This window comes from Callospermophilus lateralis, chromosome 6 (genome assembly GCF_048772815.1).
Source record: "Callospermophilus lateralis isolate mCalLat2 chromosome 6, mCalLat2.hap1, whole genome shotgun sequence".
NCBI classification, from domain to species: Eukaryota; Metazoa; Chordata; class Mammalia; order Rodentia; family Sciuridae; genus Callospermophilus; species Callospermophilus lateralis.
In genome coordinates, this window is record NC_135310.1 from 57,790,081 (window position 1) to 57,814,314 (window position 24,234).

Genomic DNA, 24,234 nt, shown 5'->3' on the forward strand with positions numbered 1-24,234 from the left:
ACAATACCTTTATTTTTATTTATTTATTTTTATGTGGTGTTGAGGATAACTCAATGCCTCACATGTGCCAGGCAAGTGCTCTACCTCAGCGCAGCCCTTTTTATTTTATTTTGAGACAAATTCTAAGTTAACCAGGCTGTCCACAAACTTGCCAACAGCCTCCAGAATAGCTGCCACACCTGGCCAAAATAAATTTATTTTCTTACAGTTCTGGAGGCTTGAAGTCCCAAGAGAAAGTTTCTAACCAATTTGGTTTCTGATAAGGGATTTCTTCCTGACTTGCTAACAGTCACCTAGCTGTGTCCTCACATGACAAAAAGCACTAGCAAGCTCCTTAGTATCTAATAACAATCAAGGACATTAGATAAGAGCAGTAATCCTGTTAGATCAGGGGTCTACCCTTATGACCTCATTTAATTGCTTTCTTGCTTCACACAGTCACACTGAGGATTAGGGTGTCAACATTAGAATTGGAGGGTGGGGGCAACAGTAGTCAAGAGTGCTACCTTTATAATTCTTTTTGTTCATTTGTTTGTTTCATGGTGCAAAGGACTGATCCCAGGGCCTTATTCGTGCCCAGGCAAGTGCTCTACCACTTTGTTCATGCCCTCACTCCCCTGCCATCAGTGGCACAAGCTAAACTGACTTTACCCTGCATCTGCTTACCCTGGTGTTAGATGCTGGCTGCCCCCCTGTGGTTAAGATGCCTTCATCTCTGCAGAGATACTCCAAGCAACCTTCTCATTTGCCAACCTGTAGATAGTCCTCCTGCTGTAGTTTGGTTGAATGTCCCCCAAAGGCCCGTGCATTGAAGGCTTGGTCCCCAGGCCATGGTGCTTTTTTGGAAGTAGTGAAATTTTTAGGAGATGGGGCCTAATGGAAGGAACTTAGGTTGCTTGGGGTGTACCCTTCAAGGGGATACTGGGATCCTGGCTCTTCCTCTGCCTCTCTCTTTGCTTCCTGGCCACCATAAAGTGAAAAGCCTTCCTCTACCACGCATTCCTACCAGGATATACTGTGTCACCACAGGCACAAACAAAATGGCAAAGCAACCATCGACTTAAACCTCCAAAACTATTCCTCTGTTTAAATTGATTACTCAGGTATTTTTTACAGTAATGGAAAGCTAACTAATACACCTCTAATCCTAGTCTGTTCTCCACACTGGCAGAGATTTAAAAATACTGATGCTCCATTTCTACTCCCCACCCCACCCCCATCTAATGACATCCCATTGCTCTTGGGGAAGGTGGGGGACAAAATCCCAGATATGATTGAAAATACACTTTAGCCTGATGCCAATGTGTCCCTCTAGCTTCACCTTGACATATTCCCCATTGCTATCTGCATTCAGCCCTAGTAGCCTTAGGTATGCTATTTTCCTTTGTATGTACAATCCTTGTAGCCTGAAATACACTGGTAAGACAGTCTCAAATTTGGCTGGTCAGTATGTACATCAGAAGAACTTTTCTAGAAAACAGTTGGGCAGAATGTTTTAAGGGACTTTAAAATGTTCAGGTCTGTTGACCAAATAATTCTTATTGTAGACTCCATCTGTAGTAAGTAAGCATCCTCTAAGATCATCACCAATGAATCCTACCTCTTAGTATTGCTCATGTGATCACTATCAACATTGTACTAGGGTTGATCTGTCAACCAATTGCCTATAGTAGAAATGATGGTATGGCACTTCCAATATTAGTTTATAAATGATTATGAAGCTTCCTTCTTGTTTGTGCTCTTACACTTCTTGGGTCACTTACACTAAGGGAAGCTAGCTATCAGATCACGTGAGTAGACCCACAGAGCGGCCTGTGTGGCAAGGAGCTAAAGCCTATGGTCAGCAAGCACTTATGAGCTTAGAAGCAGATTCTTCAGCCCCTTCATGTGACAGTAGCTACAGCTACCTTACTGAGCTATTCCTGGATTAATGATCCTCAGAAACTGAAATAACAAATTTTTTAAAAATATTTGTTTAGTTGTAGATGGAAACAATATAATATCTTTATTTATTTATTTTTATGTGGTGCTGAAGATTGAACCCAGTACCTTATGCATGTGAGGCATGGGCTGTATCACTGAGCTACAATCCCAGCCCATAAATGTTGTTTTAATACAACAAGTTGGGGTGGGGGGTTGCTATAGATCAACAGGTAACTATAATACACTGTCGTGAAAAAATTCTCCCCAAAATATTTTAGTAGTTTGTTAATGTTACCATGTACAGAATTCCTGTAGTGTAAACCTTTTCATCTAAGGAAGTGAATTCATTAAAGTGTTTTCAGGAGCAAAAAAATTGAAAACTCAGTAAAATTAACACAAAAGTAAGAAAATATATTTTACTGTTATGTTACTGAGCATGCAGGATGGTTTACATGCCAATTTGATAATATTAAGGTTCTTTTCTCTCTCTTTGATGTCTTTAATGTCATATTTATTATCAGGCTGGTGGCAGTTTAGCCTCAATGGCCCTCGGTATGTCTGATCAAGACTGTGCAATCTCCAGAAGAGACAGTTCTCATTTCTACCTGGGTCTCTTGAAACTTTCTGGTAGATTTCTTTCATATCTCAATGGCTAGATTTACCATACACCCATTTCTAAATTAATCTTTGGTAGGAACAGTGAATAATAAAATAATAACTAATAAAATAAGGATTTTATTAGTGAAGGGGTGGAGAATCCTGGATACGCAACTGCCCTGTCCACAGTAAGGAGGGATCTTGTTTCACTTTTTGCACTCAGTCCCCACTGGCCACCATGTTAACCTCATTCCTACTCAACCCCCTAAATTGTACATGTGATCATGTCATTTCCTACTGAAAACAGTTCACAGTACCTAATTGATATGTTCCAAAGCTCAGGGCCTCTTACACTCAACTGGCTTTCTTTACCTACATCTTCCACTATATATTTCAACAATATGCTAGTATTGATTCCTCAAAATCATCCCCTGTGTTATCTTCCTAGCTAATTCCAGTTTGTTATTCAGAAACAGCCTCAGTTAAGAGTCATCACTAAAGCTTCATTTAACCCTTTCTCTGGACTTTTCACATACCCATTTGCTTTATAATCCCCTGCTGAACTTATCCTAATATCAAAAAGTAATGCCTAATTCTTAAATCCACAGTGTCTGGTATGTACTAAACATGCACAAAAAATAGTGAACTGCATCGATTGTACATTCCCATGGTATGTCAAGCACCAACCTACACTGTGCATTTTGAAACAGGCTATTTCTCTTTAGTGCTGTCCAGTTAGTTTGTCTCAAAGAGTTACTCAGATTCCCCTCTGCCCCTACTGTACAATCTGTCCCAGAAATATCTGCTGCCCTGTAGCTTTCAAACCTCCCCCCATCCCAGGCGTAGCATCTACTGGTGGTTAGATTTCTTGCTGTAAAATAGGCTTCCTTCCTCCATCCAGACCCCTCCTCTTCAGCATGCTTGTTCCTGATGTAGCTTAACAAGAACTGACTGGTGGAGAGGGAAGTAAGGGGCCGATGAGCGCTAGACCAAGGAGTTCTTACATTTCAAATTCCTTGTCAACCCTTCTGTCTAAGTCACAAGTAAAATTTTTAACAACTCTATTCCTTGAATAGAAACATTTAAAAAGAGCCTTTAGTAAATCTTACTAGCTTTTTTCCCCATGATTTACATGGGTGTAAAGCTTCTAGATTGTTATTTTATTATCTCCCATTTGACTGCAATATAAATCAAAGCAAATTATTTCATCCTATTAGATGATGTTATTAAAATACTATACTTTTTCCTTTCCCTCAGGATTCCTGAAAACATATTTACCTACTGTTTCTTTTTACTTGTATGCCTGTGTCTCTTCAATGAATATTATTGAAAGGTTTAATTTACAGGTTTGAATGCCTTTTTGATGCGTTGATGAAATATGTCATTTCCTCTTTAACACAACCTACTCTTAAGCCATAAAAATATTAAGCATTGCATATATTTCTATTATGTGTTAAGCAATAGAATCCAATTGCTATACATCTGAGACTCATCTCTGCTACTTAATAGTACTTTCTGATCTTGATCAAAATTCATTCTTGACCTCCTTAACCTCCTTATCTATTAAATGGGAATGATGATGCTTAAGATTTTTGAGGGCTGATATGATAAATAATGCAAAAGTGTCCTCATGTAATTAGCTCTCAGGAAATATTAGATTCCATTCTTCTTGCTTCCTTCTAATCCCTAATTGTAGAGATTTATTGAAAGCTTCCTGTGCTTGATTTATTTATTTATATATGTATGTATATTATATAATCTTTATGTATACATAAAATTAATTTTTAATTTAATTTTAATTTTATATATACATGTATAAAGACTATATACATGTATATACGTGTGTATATACATAATTTTATATATGTAAAAGGATAGTTTTTTTTGTTGTTTTATTGGGGGGATACTGGGGATTGAACTCAAAAGCACTGACCACTGAGCCACATCCCCACCCTGTTTTGTATTTTTTTAGAAAGAGGGTCTCACTGAATTGCTTAGGATCTTACCTTTGCTGAGGTTGGCTTTGGATTTTTTTTTTTTTTGAGGGGAGGTTCCAGGAATTGAACTTAGGAACTCTCAAACAATGAGCCATATCCCCAGCTCTATTTTGTATTTTATTTAAAGACAGGGTTTCAGTTGCTTAGCACCTTGCCATTGCTGAGGCTGGCTTTGAACTTGTGATCTTCCTGCCTCAGCCTCCTGGGCTTCCAAACTGCTGGGATTACAAGTATGCACCACCAAGCCCAGCTTGTAAAAGGTTTTAATAAATTTTTATATGTGAAAATTATATATATAATTATATAAATATTTTATATGATTTTATATATGTATATTTATATCTATGTATATTATACATATACAAAATATAGTGTGCTATATGTATATAACTTTAATATATGTATATAATTTATGTATTTACATAAAAAGACTGTTTTGGCTGTCTTATGAAAATATTTGAAAAGAACAGTTCAAAGAAAACATTTGAAATAGTGAAATGTGTGAGGGCAATGGATGTATAGCTCAGTGGTAGAGCACTTGCCTAGCATGCATAAGTTCCTGGTTTTATTCCCAGCATCAGGAAAATAAAAATAATGAAATGTGGCATTAGTGAGATCTAGTCACTTATCCAGCCCAAATTCAGATTACATTTATAAAGGCAGTGGCCCAGAGTATGAACCTGAAGTAGAGAGCAGGGAAACAAGAAATATTTGCATTGCATGTATATGTGTGTGTGGTGTTGGGATCAACATGATCACATGTGCTTAGCATGTGCTCCAACACTGAGCACATCCCCAGCCTCTGCATACTTTTCTAAAAGTACTTTTATCTCCATGGATAACTAGCTGCTGAGTTCCAAAACTCTTCTCTTCTGATCATGTGAAAGGGAGCAGTTTGGCCCGACAGGTTCTTGTTAGCTTTGATATCTTCCCAGGCCAATTAGTTTGCCTTTATTCTGTGGCCATGGACCTGACCTTTAATCCCAGACAGCCACTTTCACAAATGTACTTTGGTCTCCTATAAATACATACAAATGCATCACCACCAGGAAAAAAGCAACTCAAAGTATGTGTTTGTCAGGCAATAAAGTAGCAAAGTAGCATGTTACATCTGAGTGATACCACCAATGCCACCCTCTTGGGCAAACATCATCTTTAAACTTCAGGTTTATGGTTTTTTTCCCATACTTGAACCTGCTTTACTTGAGCAAAAAAGTCATGAGACCTTTATTTTTCTAAATTATTGAAGTTCTGATAGTCATTCAATAAGTATATTGACTTACCTTCCTGAAAATAAGGAAATAAGTCAAAAGTAAATATTCACTGACTATATCATCTTTTAGTATATAATAAATTCTCAGTAAAAACTGCATGTATTCTAGAGAATTGGGGGACTGAAGCAGGAGGATTGTAAGTTCAAGTCTATCCTCATTAATTTAGTGAGACCCTAAACAACTTAATGAGACCCTGTGTCAAAAAATAAAAAGGGCTGGGGATGTGATTCAGTGGTAAAGCACCCCTGAATTCAATCCCTAGTACCAAAACAACAAAAACTGCATTTATATAACTTGATGCTATATGCATATTTAAATCTCATTCACTCTGATTATTCATTCATTTCATACCAATTCTATATATCTGGAGAGTAAAAAGTCTGGTATAGATGTGGTTATCTTATCTCCATATTTTACATTGTACATTAACTTTCCCTTTGTTCCTAAAAGAACAGAGCATGTTCTCTTAGTATATACATGACAAGCTGGTAGAAATGAATAGGGGGATTTTGTTTCATTAATAACCAAGTTCACAATAGGTAATAACTTAATGTTCAGGGAATAACATTTCTGATTAACTTAGGAACAGAATTATTAACTTATGGTGCAATTAACTGGTGGCAGTAGATTTCAGGGGACTATAAATTAATTGTTTCTTGGTTTCTGAATTTCTTAATTTTTTTCTGTGATCATGTGTTACTTGCATAATTTAAAGTATGAAAATTATGAAATAAAATCTCTAAATTCCCGTAAGAAATATATAATGAACAAAACTGAATCTTTGCTCATCAGAGATCATGCAATTATTATTCTGAAATGGAATTATCTATATATCCTATATGAGGATATCTACATTTGCATATTTATTTCTACATATCAATATGTAGGTATATATACCTATATATATATATCTATATACAATCTGTCCTTGAACTGTGAGCTTCTTGAGGATAGACTATTAATCTTCATATCTAAATTATTTTACAAAGATCCCGACCCATGATAGAACCTTAATGTTCGTATATGAATAAATGAGGTTGATATACCAATCATTAGAAGTTAAATGATGATCATGTAAATTTTTTAAAAGTTAAATTAACTATTTTAGAACAAGAAATGGAAAATATTATCTCCATTAGTTCTTTTTAAATATTTTTATTAGTCATTGATGAATCTTTATTCTATTTATTCATATGTAGTGCTGAGAATTGACCCAGTGCCTCACACGTGCTAGGCAAGCGCTCTACCACTGAGCCAAATCCCCAGCCCTACCTTTTTTCTTTAAGTTTTATTGAGATGCCTTTTACATATAAAATTCACCAACTTTCAACATAAAATTCCATAATTTTTGAGTAACTAAAAAGTGATATGACCATCACCATAAGTCAGTTTAGAACACTTTTCACACATACTTCTATATGGTCTCTCATGCCCGTTTATAGTCCTCAACCTCCAGCCCCGGACAACCACTAACCTACATTTCATATAAATGGAATCATGTAAAATATATAGTCTCTTGTGTCTGACTTTTTTCACTTAACATAGTGCTTTTGAGATTCATCCATGGAATAGCATGTAATGGTAGCTCCATTCTTTTTATTGCTGAATAGCATGCCATTGTCTGAATATGTCTACCCATCAGCTTTTAAAATTAAAAAAAGATAAACAGCTACTTAATAACTATTACAGATGGACTGGGATTATAACTCAGTGGTAGTGTGCATACCTAGCATATGTGGGGCACTGGGTTTGATTCTCAGCATATAGATAAATTAAAGAAAGGTCCATCAAGAACTAAAAAGAATTTTAAAAATAACTACAATAGGTAAACTGGGTTCTATTCATTCAGCAAACATTTATTGAAATAAATATAACTTTAGTGAATAAAATAATAAAAGATGACTAAGACTAGCCTTTGGGGAAACAGCTATGTAAGCAATTATAAAATTTGAAGAGAATAAGTACTCTGTTAAAATATAACTCAGGTAATATTCATCAAAAGAAGAAAATATTTGTGGAGATATTTTGATATTCGATATTCCTCAAAGAAATTATATTTGTACTGAATTGATTCAATTTCCTGGCAAGGAATGTGAGGAAATGATATTTTCTTTGTAGAGAATGATATTTTAAAATTTGTACAAATGCAAAAGTATATATTCTACTTCAGAAACAACCAATTGTCCTGTGTGAATGAAATAGGGAATATTTTGGATAGGAGATGGAACCGAGAATTACTGCTTGCTAACTTAAAAGGAAGGCCTTAAGCCAGGCATGGGAGCTTACGCCTAGAATCCCAGTGACTTGGGAGGCAGAGTCAGAAGGATGGTGAGTTCAAAGCCAGCCTCAGAACTTTGTGAGGTCCTAAGCAACTCAGCAAGACCTTGTTTCTAAATAAAATATAAAAGAGGGCTGGGTGAAGGACTTAAAAACAGCATACTACAGCGACAAAGCCATATCAATGTTTATAGCAGCATAATTCACAATAGATAAACTGTGGAACCAACCTAGATGCCTTTCAGTAGATGAATGGATAGGGAAACTTTTGTGTATATATACACACTAGAACATTACTCAGCATTAAAAGAGAATAAAATCATGGCATTTGCAGGTAAATGGATGAAGTTGGAGAATACAGTGCTAAGTGAAGCAAGCCAATCCCAGAAAATCAAAGGCCGAATGTTTCCTTTGATATGAGGATGCTGACTCATAATGGCAATGGGGGGGAAAGCAAGGGAGGAATGAAGGAACTTTAGATAGGGCAAAGGGGAGAGAAGGGAAGGCAAGGGGTAAGGCAGTAGAAATGATGGTGGAATGAGTTAGACATCGTTAACCTTAACTACATGTATGAAGACACAAATGGTGTGGAAATACTTTGTGTACAATCAGGACTTGAAAAATTGTGCTCTAAATATGTAATATGAAATGAATTGCTTTCTGCCATCATGTATAACAAATTAGAATAAATAAATAATTTAATTTTAAAAAGAGGGCTGGGGATGTGGCTCAGTGGTTAAGCTCCCCTGGGTTCAATCCCCGGTACCAAAGAGGGAAAAAAAAAAAAAAGGAACACCTTAAATGTAGTACTATGAAGTTTATATTGATTCTATGAGTAGGAGTGAGACATTAAAGGAAAATTATTTCAATTCTTCATTATGACCAAATTAGGCGGAATAAAGGAAAGTTGGCATGGGAGCACACACCTGTAATCATAGCAATTTAGGAGGCCAGCCTGCTCAACTGAGTGAGACCCTTTTTCAAAATAAAAGAAAAAAGGGCTTGGGTTATAGCTCAGTAGCTTAGTAGTAGCACCACCCTGGGTTCAATCCCCAATGTCAAAAAAAAAAAAAAACAGTTGGAGGGGGTGGGAGAGAGAGTAAAGGAAAGTGAAAAGAGGGAGAGAAAGAAAGACATCGAAACTCTTGATGCCCCCCTCTTATATTGACCTTGTGATTGTATTTCACCCACTCAGTTAATTTTCCTTCTCAAAATTCTGAATTTAAATCCTTATCCTGAATCTAATCACATCTGCAATGTCCCTTTTGCCATGTACAACATTCCTAGGTACCAGGGATACGACTGTGGACATCTTTATGAAGGAGGGAGATTTATCGGTTGTTTCTCTGATAATTTTCTAACCTTGCAGAAGGTTGTATAGTTGTTTGTTTGGTTTTGGTTTTGCCATTTGGAGTTTATCTTAGTAAATGGTATAAAATGCAGATTAGACTTTATTTTTTCCAGATAGCTTTTTATAGTAAATGATACCTACCCCACCCATTTACTGAGAAGTCCAACTTTTCCTTAAAATATAGTGAATTCCTATATATAATTTGGTTGCTTTCTGAAGCTTCTATTTTGTTCCATTGTCCGTGTGTCTAAAAAGTACATGTTTTTTAAATTACAGAGGGTGTTTAGTATGTCACAGTATCTGGTAGGACTAGACAAAATTTGCTCTTCCTTTCTACCCCTCCCCTATGCATACATACAGTACCTTGCTCTTCTGTTCTCAAGGTTTTCCCTACCATTTTTGTTTGTTTATTTTTTTCTACATGAACTTTAGAATCAACTTGCTTGATTTGGGGTGTTGTGGAGATTGTTAGATTTATTGGAGAACTATGAGGTTAGTTAGCTCTTACTGTCTTTGAACATCATATGTCTTTACAGTCATTCAAGTTATTTTCCCCACTCCAAGTACTGGGGATTGAACTTGGCATTTTACCACTGAAGTATATCCCTGTATCCTGCCCCCCCCCTTTTATTGAGACAGGGTCTATAAGTTGCTGAGGTTGACCTTGAACTTGCAATTCTCCTATCTTAGCCTCTAGCTGGAATTACAGGTGTGTGTCACAGCACCTAGCTCAAGTCACTTTTGTTCCTTCAGTAGTATTGTAACATTTTCTTCATAACAATTTTGTACATTTTAAGTTTATTCCCAGCTTTTTAATCTTTCTTTTTGTATAATGGAAGAGAAGATACCATTTGTAATACTCTCTGGTTAGTTTTTATGTATGAAATCTTATGGTTAATACATTTATTATGTTAATTACAAATTATTAATTTTAACACTGCTCTCTTACTCAATTATCTTGTTTGTAGTAGTTTTTTAGTTGATCCTCTCGGTTTTCCCATTGCGGTTTATATTGTCTTCAAATAGCAATAAACTCTTCCCTGATAATCTTTATACATCTGTCTTTCTCTGTCTCTTCATTACATTGTTAAACAGCAGCGGTGTTGTGCATCTCTGTCTTATTCCTGATGTTAGTGAGGAAGGCTCCTATTTCCCCATAAGTATTTGCTGGTTTTGGGCTTATACACACACGCACACACAATCCCCATCATGTTAAAAGAAATACACATCAGTTCCTACTTTACTCGTTTTTTGTACCCCCTGGATTAAATCCCCAGTACTAGGGATTGAACTCAGGGGCACTTGACTACTGAGCCATATCCCCAGTCCTATTTTGTATTTTATTTAGTGGGTAAGAATGGGAGTTGAATTTTATCAAGTGCCACTGTAGTGTGAATGGAAAAATACTGTGGTTTACATACTACTACATATTAACTTTTCATATATTAAAATACATTCTGAGGCCAGTCGTGGTGGCTCATACTTATAATCCCATCAACTCAGGAAACTGAGGCATGAGAAGGCAAGTTCAAGGCCAATCTCAGAAAATGAGTGAGGCCCTAAGCAACTTAGTGAGACACTAAGCAACTTAATGAAACACTATAAAATCAAGATTCGGCATCTTTTAGTTCTGTTTTGTTGCATTAGCCAGTTTTGAATAGCTCTTTTCCTAACTCTTTTATTCATCAAAAACAGAAACAATTAAGTTACTCCTAAAATGCTTTTAATCTTGGCTTTTGTTACATTTTAGGAAAATTATATCACAGATGATATTGGAATATCAACTTGGAAGGAGCAGACTTTTCTCTCCCATGGTGCCTTACTAGCAAAGAGCTGCCAAGCTGCGATGGAATTAGCAAAGCATGATGCTGAGGTTCAGGATATGGCATTTCAGTATGGGAAGCACATGGCCATGAGTCATAAGGTATTTGCACACCCTTTATCTTTTGCCATACTTAAGTAGCTAAAGTGATATACAAAAAAACCTTTTGCCATTTAATAATCTACTTTTATATGTCAAAAAATGTTTGTGTGCTCAAAATCTGTCAGTCATAGATGGTGATTGTATAGTATAAACAGTATGATTGTTAAGTACTATATAATTTTGTCAGAAGTCCACAGTTTACTTAAGCCATGTTGTTTGTTTGTTTTTTGTTTGGTTTTTTTGTTTTGTTTTGTTTTGTTTTTGTTTTTGTTTTTTGTTTAGTACTGAGGATTTAACCCAGGGACAATTTACCACTTAGCTATATCCCCAACCCTTTTTATATTTTTATTTTGAAATAGTCTCACTAGGTTGTTTAGGGTCTTGCTAAATTGCTGAGGTTAGCCTTGAACTTGCAATCCTTCTGTTTCAGCCTTCCAAAGGCCATATTTTTTATGTTTGTCTTTTCTTTCCACCTGAAAGGGTTTTTTTTGTTTTGTTTTGGTTTTTGTTTTGTTGTTGTTTTGGGGGGGAGAGGGGGACAGGCGGGACTAGAGATTGAACTTAGGGGCACTCGACCACTGAGCCACATCCCCAGTCCTATTTTGTATTTTATTTAGAGACAGGGTCTCACTGAGTTGCTTAGCACCTTACTTTCACTAAGACTGGCTTTGAACCTGTGATCCTCCTGCCTCAGCCTCCCAAGCCACTGGGATTTCACAGGAATGTGCCACCGTGCCCAGCTGAAAGGGTTCTTGAGAGAACTCTTAAAATTATTAAATAACATATAATATTCCCATTGACAGAATGGGAGAATATTTGGGTTTTTTTAAAGAAATATTTATTTATTTATGTTTTAGGTGTAGATGGACACAACACAATGCCTTTATTTTTATGTAGTGCTGAGGATCTAACGCGGGTCCCGCCTGTACGAGGCGAGCGCTCTACTGCTGAGCCACAATCCCAGCCCGATATTTGTTATTTTTGATACCATTGCATTATAGCTCCTTATGTAAACTAAATTATGGGAAGTTATAAAATATGCTGAATAAAACTGAAAGCTTCAATTTTAATTGCTGATTCTTTTAAATGGTATATCAAAATATCAAATAGCCTAAAACTAGCTATTTATTTATTTAATATATATGAATGATTTAAAATTTTCACTTAGTATATATTTTTAGGTGTTAAATAGCTCATAAAAGGGAGGGGAAAAATATATATATATATATTATGTAATATATATATATATATCTTCCAGATAATGTTTTTTGCATATTTTATTAAATGTAATTTATTAAGTAATTATATTTATTAAACCTTTATCTAAATCCTTCCTTTTAACTTAATTAAAATAAAGGTTGCTACCAAATAAAAAAGAAATAAGACTGGGTGTAATGATGCACACCTGAAAACCAGCTGCAAGGGAGACTGAGACAAAAAAGGAAAAAATGAATGGGACTTAGGATGTAGTTCAATGGTAGAGCATGGACACACCATGTGAAGGCCCTGGGTTTGATCCCCAGCACCACCAAAAAAAAAAAAAAGTATTAATGGAGAAAATTAATTAATTCTAAAGAATTGTAAAGGTTAATGTTAATAATCCAAACTGTTCTTTTGCTCATTAAAGCTTACTAATGTGCATCTTAAAACTTTATTTTTTACTGCATTACTGGTGCTTTCTGAATATGACTAAAACATACTATTATGTATACATTTTACTGATAGAACTATTTTAACTACTCCTTTTAGATAAATTCTGACCTCCAGCCTTTTATTAAAGAAAAGACCAGTGACTGTGTGACTTTTCATCTAAACTCAGCTCCTGTAGTTTTACATCAGGAGTTTCTTGGAAGAGATTTGTGGATTAAGCAGATCGAAGAGGTAAAGTAAGATTTTTCCTATTTTAGGTACTATTAGTACTTAGTTGATTTTAGAACATAATATCTATTTCATGATGATTTAAGGGTATAGATCAGCCATAGAGGAGCATATTTATTTAACAGACAAAACTCTTTCTTTATAATCTACATTTTTAAAACGTAAAATATTAGTTAAAAGTTAGAGACTACACTCTTGTGTTCTCTTATTATCTGAGTTCTTCCAGTACTGCAGTACAACACTAGTGCCTGTGGCGAATGCTAATTAATGCAGGGGATATTTTTTTCTAAAGGCTTCAGAAATCGGGCTATGGTAATAGCACCACCCTTTAGCTGACAGCAATTTCCCATCTGTGGACTCTAGCGCAAGCTGCAGAATTCCAGGAGCTCCGTCTGTCAGCTCATTGGGTTATTTTAAAACAAACTTGGACCCTGAACACTTGTTCTAAGGCATTATCAAAGAAAAAACAGCATGATGAAGTGGGAAGGGTAAAGGCGTTTAAATTAGGTAAATTGCATACATTTTGGGAGGGTCTGGGGATGTCAAACATGAGGAAATTTTTTGGTTTTATTTTAATACAGAAACTCTGGTGCAGAAGTTCTTGCTTTTTATCCAGAGTCTCACAGGATTTATTTAACTTCATGGTTGTAATGGGTTGGATTAATCTGAGGCTCTGACTAGGAAACCAGGCACAGCCTGAGGGTGGGGAAAGTGGGGGTAGCTGCCATATTTATAGCAGAGAGCCTACATGAATATCTGCATTCTGAAAGATAACATTTCTCCTCCCTCAATCGTCTTTCTGCATGGACTCTCAAAATGCTGGCCGCCAGCTTAAAATCCCTCATATTTACCAGGTAGAAAATTGGGAGTCATTTCTTAGGAAACTGTTGAATTCTGGAGAAAAGATCTGCAGATGAGTGTGTTTGGGGGTCCTCTCAGTAAACATGCATATCCACAAGCTTCCCTATAGCCATCCCCTACCAAGTGACAAGCCTCAGTGTGAACAGAATCTCCAGCTGACTCACTTGAAGCAGAAAGGTAACATAGGACCACAGGACATTGAGAAAAGACTCTTCTGTAAGAAAAAGTCAAAAGCAAACTAATGAAAAGGGAACCCAGAGGAAACAAAAATTATGAGAAAAGAAAGACATTTCTAGAAACACTTAATAGTATGCTTCGCAAGATGTTAAATCCATGAAACAAAAACAGGTAACATATAGAAAAAGATATAGAAAAGGACAACCCAGCCTGGCACATTGGCACACACCTAAATCCCAGCCACTTGGGAGATTGAGGCAGAAGGATTGAAAGTTTGAGGCCAGCCGAGGCAACCTAGAAAGCCTCTGTCTCAAAAAAAAAAAAAAAAAAAAAAAGAATGGGGATGTAGTTCAGAGGTAGAATGCTCTGGGGTATAATCCCCAGTGCCCAAAAAACAGACATCCTCAAAACAAGAAATCAGAATTTTAAAATATAATTACAGGGGTTTTTTTGCGGGGGCAGGGGGAGAAACAGGGGGTTGGCTACTGGGGAATGAACTCTGGGCACTCAGTCACTAAGCCACATCTCTAGTCCTATTTTGTATTTTATTTAGAGACAGGGTCTCACTGAGTTGCTTAGTGCCTCACTTTCATTGAAGCTGGCTTTGAACTCAAAATCCTTCTACCTCCCCTGCCTAAGTCACTGGGATTTTAGGGGTGCGCTACCACTCCCAGCAAGATTTTTTTTTTTTTTAATCAGAAGGAACATGAAAGACACAAATGAGAAAATCTTTCTGAAAAGTGAGCAAAATAAAAAAATATGAAAATAAGAAAACTCTTTCAGGAAATCTTACATGATCTTGCATGTATTAAGAGCCTCAGAGAGGACTGGAGTTGTGGCTCAGTGGCAGAGCGTTTGCCTACCATGTGTGAAGCACTGGATTTGATTCTCAGCACTGCATATAAATAAATAAAATAAAGGTCCATTGACAATGAAAAAAATGTTTCAGAGAAAACTGAAAATGGAGATGAGAAAATTAATCAAATTTTCGGGGCTGGGATTGTGACTCAGTGGTGGAGTGCTCACCTTGCATGCATGCAGCACTGGATTCGATCCTCAGCACCACATAAAAAAATAAAATAAAGATTGTGTCCATCTAAAACTAAAAAATAAATTTTAAAAAAAGAAAATTAATAAAATTTTGAAAGTACACAGGGCATGATGGAACATGCCTGTAATCCCAGCTACTTGGGAGACTGAGCCCCTGGCAACCTAGCAAGACCCTGTCTCACAATTTTAAAAGTGTTGGGGATATGGCTCAGCAGTAAACTCCCCCCAACCAACCCCCCAGGTTCAATCCTTAGAATCTTAAAAAACAAGTAACTTTTTTTTTTTTTGGGGGGGGGGGCGGGGCAGGGATTGAACTCAAGGGTGCTTAACCACTGAGTCACATCCCCAACCCTTTTTTATTATTTGACATGATGGGGTCTCACTTGGTTCCTTACAACCTTGCTAAATTGCTGAGGCTGGCTTTGAAACTTCCATCCTCCTGCTTCAGCCTCCCAAGCCGCTGGGATTACAGGCATGCACTACCATACCTGGCTATTAATAAACTTTTAACTTTTTTAAAAAGACATTTTTACAAAGAAACATTCTGAGAACTGAAGGCTGAAGTGCCATAGTTTCCAGATTGAAATGGTGGTAACCTAAATAATGAATTTTAAAAGATCCAGACAGGACTTGGGTGATAGAGTCCATGCTTAGCATGCATTAAACCTTGGGTTCAATTTCCTAGTGCAAAAAAAAAAAAAAAAAAAAAAAATGTGAAACACACCAAGTCACATCATCATCAAAGTTTAAAACAATAGGGATAAAGAATATCTCTAGAAAAAAAATTTTTTTCTTACAAAAGAGCAAGGATCAGAATGGTATCTCAGTTGTAACACTGAAACCTTCAAGACAGTGAAATAATATCTTCAAAACTCAATGAGAAAATTGGGTGCAGTGGTGCACACCTGTAATCCCAGTGACTTGGGAGGCTGAGGCAAGAGAAGGATTGCAACTTTGAAACCAGCCTCAGCAACTTAACAAGGCCCTATCTGAAAATAAAAAATAAAAAGGGCTGGGGATGTGACTCAGTGGTAAAGTCTCTATGGATTCAATCTCCAATACAAAAAAAAAAAATCTAAAAAGGAAATTGCAATTTATAATTTTGTGCCAGCCATGTCATCTTCAAGTATGATATGAAGACTTTTTAAACTCATCTACAAGATTCCAAAAAACTTACCTTTCATGCACCTTTGTTTCAGGGAGCAGGTGAGTACTCCATAAAGACAGGGGAGTAACCAAGACAGAGAAAAAGCCAAGGAGTGTAGGAACTATGGGATTAGACATATGCATAAGGCCTGGGAATTACCAGGACAATGTAAAAGGAAGAGTTACAAATAATAATAAGGCCAACAATAATAGCACTTTCTGTAAGTCAAGCACTGGTCTAATGAATAATCTGAAGTAGAGAGATTAAGTAATTTGCACACAGTCTTACAACCAGCAAGTGGTGAATCCTAGGCAGCCAGCTGTAAAATCTGCATTCTTAAGTAATGTGCTGCCCTGTCATTCCAGCAAGTCCTAGGCTGATGGCTATATGCCCAGTCTACACTGGGACAAGAGGACAGAGATCTCCTGGAGAAATATCTTAAAGGAAAAAAAAAATGGAACTGATAAGTCACCCAATGTGGTTGATCATATTGCAAATCAGGGATGAATTAATTATAAATACATAGAAAATTAAATGTTCAGCCCTGCATGGTGGCAAACGCTTATGATCCCAGCAGCTCGGGAGGCTGAGGCAGGAGGATTGGATTGTGAGTTCAAAGCCAGCAAAACCCTAAGCAACTTAGTGAGACCCTGTCTCTAAATAAAACATAAAAAGGGCTGTGAATGTGGCACAGTAAATAAGTATCCCTGGGTTCAATCCCTGAAAAAGAAAGAGAGAAAAGAAGAGGAAGAGATGGTGAGGGAGGAGGGGAAGGGGAGGGAAGGAAGGAAAACTAAATAATAACTGTCCCAGTTATTATTGCTAGAACAAAACTTAGCTACCTACAATAACCATTTTATTTTGTTTGTGGATTCCGGGAGTTGTGAATTTGGGCAGAGCACACTGGAATGAATGACTTGGCTCTGCTCCATGATATCTGGGCCCTTAGCTGGAAAAAGTCAGGTGCTGGAGGTAACAACAATGCTGGAGACTAAAATCATCTAGAAGCTCTTTCATTCATAAATGGTACCTAAGCTGAGATGCCTAAAAATTAAACTGCTAACCATCCAGAATGCTCATGCATGACCCTTCTTCCACTTAGCTTGGCTTCCTCACAGCATGGCAGCCTCAGAATAGTGAAATGTTCAGAACTGTAAACAGATATTCCACCATGCAAGGCAGAGGCTGCATCTTCCTTATGACCAGCCTCAAAAGTCAGTGCCATTTCCATGTCTCTTATCAAGACATGGATAAGCTTACCCAGAATCAAGTGAGAAATCATAGACCTCACCTCTTTATATAGCAAGAATGTCAAAGAATTTGGAGGTCATGTTTTAAAACAGACATACTGTATATGTATAGAATAAAATGAAATAATTATTAGATGTAGTGAAAAATTAAAAATGTATAAGAAAATGTAATCATAATATTCTATATAGCTAAGAAAATAATATTTATAATAGCATAAAATATAAAACCTGGATGTTTTAAGTAATAAATGAATTTAATTTATAAAATGAAGCAAATGCCTTTTGGAATTGGGAAACATTTCCAATTTTATTCATAAAATTGTTAATCAAAATTGCAAAAGTAGATTCATTGAGCCAAAATGAGAGGGAAATGAAACATTCCAGAGACATCTTGAAAGTTCCAAGGAACACATGCTAGGCTAGAAGTCTTTAGTTAACCCATGATTGCACAACAGGTTACATTCAATTTTGCTTTTTCTCAATAAGTGATTCCTTATATTTGCTTTTCTTGAAGCTTATTGAGTCTTGGCTTTGAATTCAAGAACTTTTCCCAGTCTTCGTCCAGTTTTAGCCTGGTGATAATCACCCTTCTCGGTGCATGCCCATGTGGACATTTATGTCTGCAGCCTTCTCACACTGTGTGCCTCAATGTAGATGACATAGTTTTTCCTGTACATGTGGACTAGCTTCTCAATTTGTTGACCTTTGTAGTGTCCTCAAACCACCCAGACCTTGTCATCCGTACAGATGGGCAGGAATGGACACTGTACTTTTGCCACAGCTCCTTAGGGAGAAGGGAAGACATGCTCTTCCTGCACAAGTGCAAAGGGACATTGAAGTGCCTTTTGTGGTTTTTGCTGCAGTCCAAGGTCATGAAGAGGTTGAACTTCATGGTGACTATCTGGCGCCAGTTGGGCTCCTAAATACTGAATATTGATTTAACCAATATTAAACCAAATGAATCCAACCAGTTGAGTGGAAGGAAGAGTGTTTGATCATGTAAGAGATCTAAATATTCCATTCGTGTAGAATCAATAGATGTTGAAATTTTTTAAATTAAAAAGACAATATTTGAAGATAAATAGCGGAACAACTAGCTGAAGTAAAGGATATGGATAGACAGAGGGAGTCTAGAGACTACTATGTTGTTTTCTTAGAAGTCTTGTCCTGCTTGACTTTTTTAGTATCCTTTTTGGGATTTGTTTTATTTTTGTTTTTATGGTGCTGAGGATCAGACCCAGTCACACATGCAAGGCAAGCAAGCACTCTCCCACTGAATTAAGCCCCCAGACCTATCCCATTTGTTTTCATTTTAAAACTTTGAAATTAAAAATATAATGTAATTACACTTCCAGGAGTCAATCCTAAGAAAAATCTCAAAGATGTAAGCAAAGACTTGCATATTTAAAAATATACTAAAATGTTAATTATGAAAGGCAGAAAATGAAAAGTGACTCATTTAAAAGTGTGAAAAAGGTTAAGTGAAGTATGGTACAATGAAATATCATACCACTATTGAATATTATATTACTGGAGAGTATTTGTGTGTATTTTGACAGCTGAACTGAAAGTATATATACAGATGGTGCTACTAACTCTAATTGGGTTGCATTAGAATATGTTGCAGATTTACATTTTGGTTGAAAAGATCCAGCTGAATGTGTTAAATGACAGCTAGCAGCTCTCCCTTGGATATTCACTTATGTAAGTGTGCACATAGGAATAACATAGATACGAATTTTAAAGCAAAGATACATGTTTAACTGCTGTGTTTCTTTGAAAACTTACGAAGTTGTAAATATAGACAAGAGCAGTCCACAATTTCCTCAGCAGCTGGTGAAACATCCCAAAAATTATTATCTGCAACTGCATTTTAGATTCAAACAGATATCCATTAAAGAAGCCTGTATCTTGGGCAGTAACTCAATAACTCAAATAAATCAAATACACCTAGTGTGGAGGTCAGAAAACCCTGAGATGTTTTGTACAAAATGATGTCCCACCCTCCAAGCTAGATCCTGTGGTCATTTCTAAATCCTCATCCTTCAGGAAAGACTGGTAGTTTATTGCCACCCCCAGGCCTGCTTTGGTTTGCACCAATGGCTTCAGGCCTTTCTCCTTATTTCTATCTACCTGAGTCACAAAAGGGATCACTGATAAAGAGAAAATGGAAGCAAATAAGTAGTAAATTAGTTTCTGTCAGGGCAACATTCTTCAGATAAAAGACTCTTCCCTATGCCTCTCCCACTCATCCCCAAACCTCCCCCACCATCCTGCATTGAACCCAAGGCCTTTTCTTTTAATTTATTTTTTATTAGTTCCAATCAGTTATACATGACAGCAGAAAGCTGTCGATTCATGGTACACAAATGGAGCACAACTTTTCATTTCTCTTGTTGTACACATGTAGAGTCGCACCACATGTGCAGTCATACATATACCACCTTCTCTACCCCCATGCACCCTCCTCTCCCCTCCCTCCCCTTGGCCCAATCAAAATTCCTCCATTCTTCCCACCCCCCACCCCCCATTAGGGATCAGCATCCACTTATCAGAACATCAGCCTTTGATTTTGGGGGATTGACTTACTTCACCTAGCATGATATTCTCCAACTGTATTCATTTACCTGCAAATGCCATAATTTTATTCTCTTTTAATGCTGAGTAATATTCCATTGTATATACACACCACAGTTTCTTTATCCAGTCATTTACTGAAGGGCATCTAGGTTGGTTCCACATTTTAGCTATTGTGAATTGTGCAGCTATAAACATTGAAGTGGCTGCATCACTGTAGTATGCTGTTTTTAAGTCCTTTGTGTATAGACCAAGGAGTGGTATAGCTGAATCAAATGGTGGTTCCATCCCAAGTTTTCTAAGGAATGACCATACTGCTTTCCAGATTGGTTGCACCAATTTGCAGTCCCACCAGCAATGGATGAGTGTGCCTTTCCCCCTACATCCTTGCCTAAAAGGCCTTTTTAATTTTTATTTTGAGACACAGTATCACTGAATTTCCCAGGCTATCCTTAAACTTGAAATCCTCCTGCCTTGGGCTTCCTAGTAGCTGGGATCAGAGGTGTGTACCACTGTGCCTGGCTAAATTGAAGACTACTTGAGTTTATCTTCTACATTGAAATATATATGTTTTGTAAAGCTCTGTATGATCTTGTTCTATGAATGCCTTGGAGTCCGAGATAGGGAATGCAATTTGCAAAACATCTGAGACATTCCATTCTAAGTCTCAAGGTTACTTCTAGTACCCTTTCCAATTTTTGCATGTTATTTACCTTTCTGTTTATTTTTGTGACCCTTTCCTCTCCCAGTTTTAAATTTGATTGTAAGATCCTGAAGGATAATGGCAAATTTACCTTTGAATTACCTTTAGTGCCTGGCACAGTGGCTTACTTGAACTAATAACCCAATTAATATTTATCCAGAAGAGTGTGCATGGACCAGGCATGGTGGACTATGATTTTAGTTCCAGTGATTTGGGAGGCTGAGGCAGGACCTCAAGTTCAAGGTTAGCCCTAGCAACACAGTAAGACCCTGTGTTTCAAAATTTTAAAAATTAAAAAGGCCAAGAAAGTAGCTGAGTGGTAAAGCACCCCGGGATTAAATCCCCAGTACCAAAAGAAAGTGTGTATTACTGACTTTCACTGGGTGAAGCTATTTGGTAGCAGATCTGTTTTGTCAAATTAAAAAACTCAAGTTAATTATAGTAGAAGTGGCTCGTAGAGAACAAGGATTTGGAAGACCTGGATTCTAGTTTGGGCTCTGCCAACCTATGTGTAACCCTAATCACATTTTCTCATATACTTTTTTATTATTTTCTGTAAAATGATGGCATTAAACTAGGTCATTTCTAAAGTCCCTTTCAGCTCTAAGATAAACTTAAGAAAATGATCTTTTAGACAGGAGTAATTAGAATAATTAGAAAATTATTCATCTCTATTAGAAACTGATACAAGTTTTGACACTGAGAAATAGGAAAACCTTGTTCCCCATGATAGAAATCACTTATGATTTCTTACTATCAGAATGTAAAATTACTTCCTTCTCTGCCCAGACAGGTTTGTGTGTGTCCTATCTACTTTTTTGATTTCCTGCTTGGAGACAGTGAGAATTATTGATGAGACAAGGAAGCGAGGAGATCACATTCTCTTAGTACAGGTTCAACATCATTGTGAAGCTAGGAGGAAGAACACCTCTGGGATTTTTCCTTTCAGGCCCAGCCACCTCTTCTCCATCTCTCAAAACACCTCCCCACAAACATTTTAAGATTAGATCACCTTTTTATCACAGTCTTAGGCCACGGGCACACGCACACATATGTACCCTTCACAAGAGGCAGTTAAGAACACAAGGCTGGACCCCAAAACAGCTGAAAAATATTTGTTGAGCATTGTCTCTATACTAAATTCAACAAATCCCTCCTTACCTTAATTTTAAATTTAAATTTGTAGTTGCTGAAAAATAATGATCAGGTAAAAATACTGTTAGTGAATGGGTGATTCACCCTGGGGAGGTAAAGTCATTACTCCATTTTCATTTTGATTCCTAATAAAAGAAAGTAGAATCCTTCAGAGAACCACCAAGCTCTGTCTCTCACAGGGAGTCCAGGGGCTATTGCAGGTCAGCAAGCTTTATTTTTAATGATCCTTCTAGTTTTCTGCTGCCATTATAAGTCACCTGAAGAAATAAGAATTACTATTATATTTTCTTGGCTATTCTTGAAAGTACTGAAATGTCACTTAGGCTTGTGACATTCTGACACTGTCATAACCAGCTATAAAACACCTTAAGTATACTACATATTACCATTGCTATGCTATTTCTCACTTGTCTCTATATATCCTGCTATTGCTCCTTATTCAAAACAAAGACAAAGCGCGTGTGTACAACAATAACACATGGAGATTCTTAAACAAAAAAGAATATATACATTCAGAAAGTCCACATTAATACCACAAGTGGTGTTCTTCTAGTTACCTAAGGTATTTTGATTCATTTCAAAAGGAATAAATATTTCATTCTCCTCTACCATAGAAGGTGTACATCTCAGGCACTTAAAAGATTCATATGTATACTGGATATGGGGGTACATACCTGTAATCCCAGCAGCTCTAGAGGCTGAGGCAGGAGGATCACGAGTTCAAAGCCTCAGCAATGGCGAGGTACTAAGAAACTCAGTGAGACTCTGTCTCTAAATAAAATACAAAATAGGGCAAAGTGCCCCTGAGTTCAATCCCCAGTACCCCCCCCAAAAAAAGAACCATATGTCTAATCACAGACTATGAAATAACTCTAGGTATGTCCTAAATTAAAAATATTTCTTAAGGTTTTTTGATAAATTAAGTGCTTAACAACAGAAGATACAGCAATAAATTGGAGCTGGGATGCAGTCCATGAGTCGAGTGTTTGCCTAACATGTGCATAGTGCTGGGTTTAATCTCCAAAGAAAAAAAGAAAGGAAAAGAAGAAGCATGGCATAGTGGCACACACCTGTAATTTGAACATCTGGGGAAGCTGAGGCAAGAGGATCACAAGTCATGGCCAGCCTTAGCAATTCAGTGAGAACCTTCTCAAAAAATAAAAGGAGCCAAGGATGTAGCTTGGTGGTAGAGCACCCCTGGATCTAATCCCCAGTACTGCCAAAACAAAAAGAAGAAAGCAGCAGTAAACTGCCTGAAGTTCATCCATGGTGTAATCTGTGGGTTAGGGATAAGAATAATATATGAATACTAGAAGTTATGCCATTTGGGGAGCTCAGAAGAAAAAGAATTTGCAAACAGTGGGGAAAATCAGGAAAGGGTTTGTGAACTAGACAACATATGAAGGTCATGTAGGAAGAAACTGAAAGCTTAGGCAAAGGAAGACATGAAAAGGTAATTTGCTGGACAGGCATTTAGTATTTTCAAAGAAAAGCAAGTTTTATGATTTGAGTGGGAGCAGTGCAAGGGACAGATGAAGAATTACTCAGAAATAACAGGTATTCAAATAGCCAAAAGGCAGAAACAGCCTAATTGTTCATCAACTGACGCGTAGATAAACAAATGTAGTGTATGTATATAGTGGAATACTGCGATATCAGTGCCTGCTTCAGCCTGGGTAAACCTTGAAAACATTATGCTAAACAAAAAATCAGACACAAAGTATTACATTTTATATGACTGAATGTATGTTAAATATCCAGAATAGGTAAATCCATAAAGACAAAAATTATATTAGTGGCTGCCAGGGGCTGAGGGATGAGGGAAATGGGGAGTGAACATTTAATGGATATAGATAGCCTTTTGAGGTGACAAAAAAATGTTCAGAACTTGATAATGGGGAAGTCTGTACAGTATTGGGAATGTATTAAATGTCACTGAATGTTGCCTTTAAACTAGTTAAAATGACCTTGGCACGGTGGTGCATGCCTATAGTCCCAGCAGATCAGAAGACTGAGAAGGATCACAACTTTGAGGCCAGGCTCAGCAACTTAACAAGATTATGTCTCAAAGAAAATTTCTATATTTATATAAA

At 36.9% G+C, this 24,234-nt stretch overlaps 1 protein-coding gene across 4 annotated transcripts in view; it reads left to right on the forward strand.

Annotated features, from left to right (window-relative positions):
• Positions 1-24,234, forward strand: part of Pdss2 (decaprenyl diphosphate synthase subunit 2) — a 256,744-nt gene that overhangs the window by 196,598 nt on the left and 35,912 nt on the right. For all 4 annotated transcript variants that reach the window (XM_076858376.1, XM_076858375.1, XM_076858378.1 and 1 more), the window contains 2 exons: positions 11,170-11,343; positions 13,093-13,224. In XM_076858376.1, the coding sequence (XP_076714491.1) occupies positions 11,170-11,343; positions 13,093-13,224 (306 nt within the window). The remainder of the gene's footprint in view (positions 1-11,169; positions 11,344-13,092; positions 13,225-24,234) is intronic.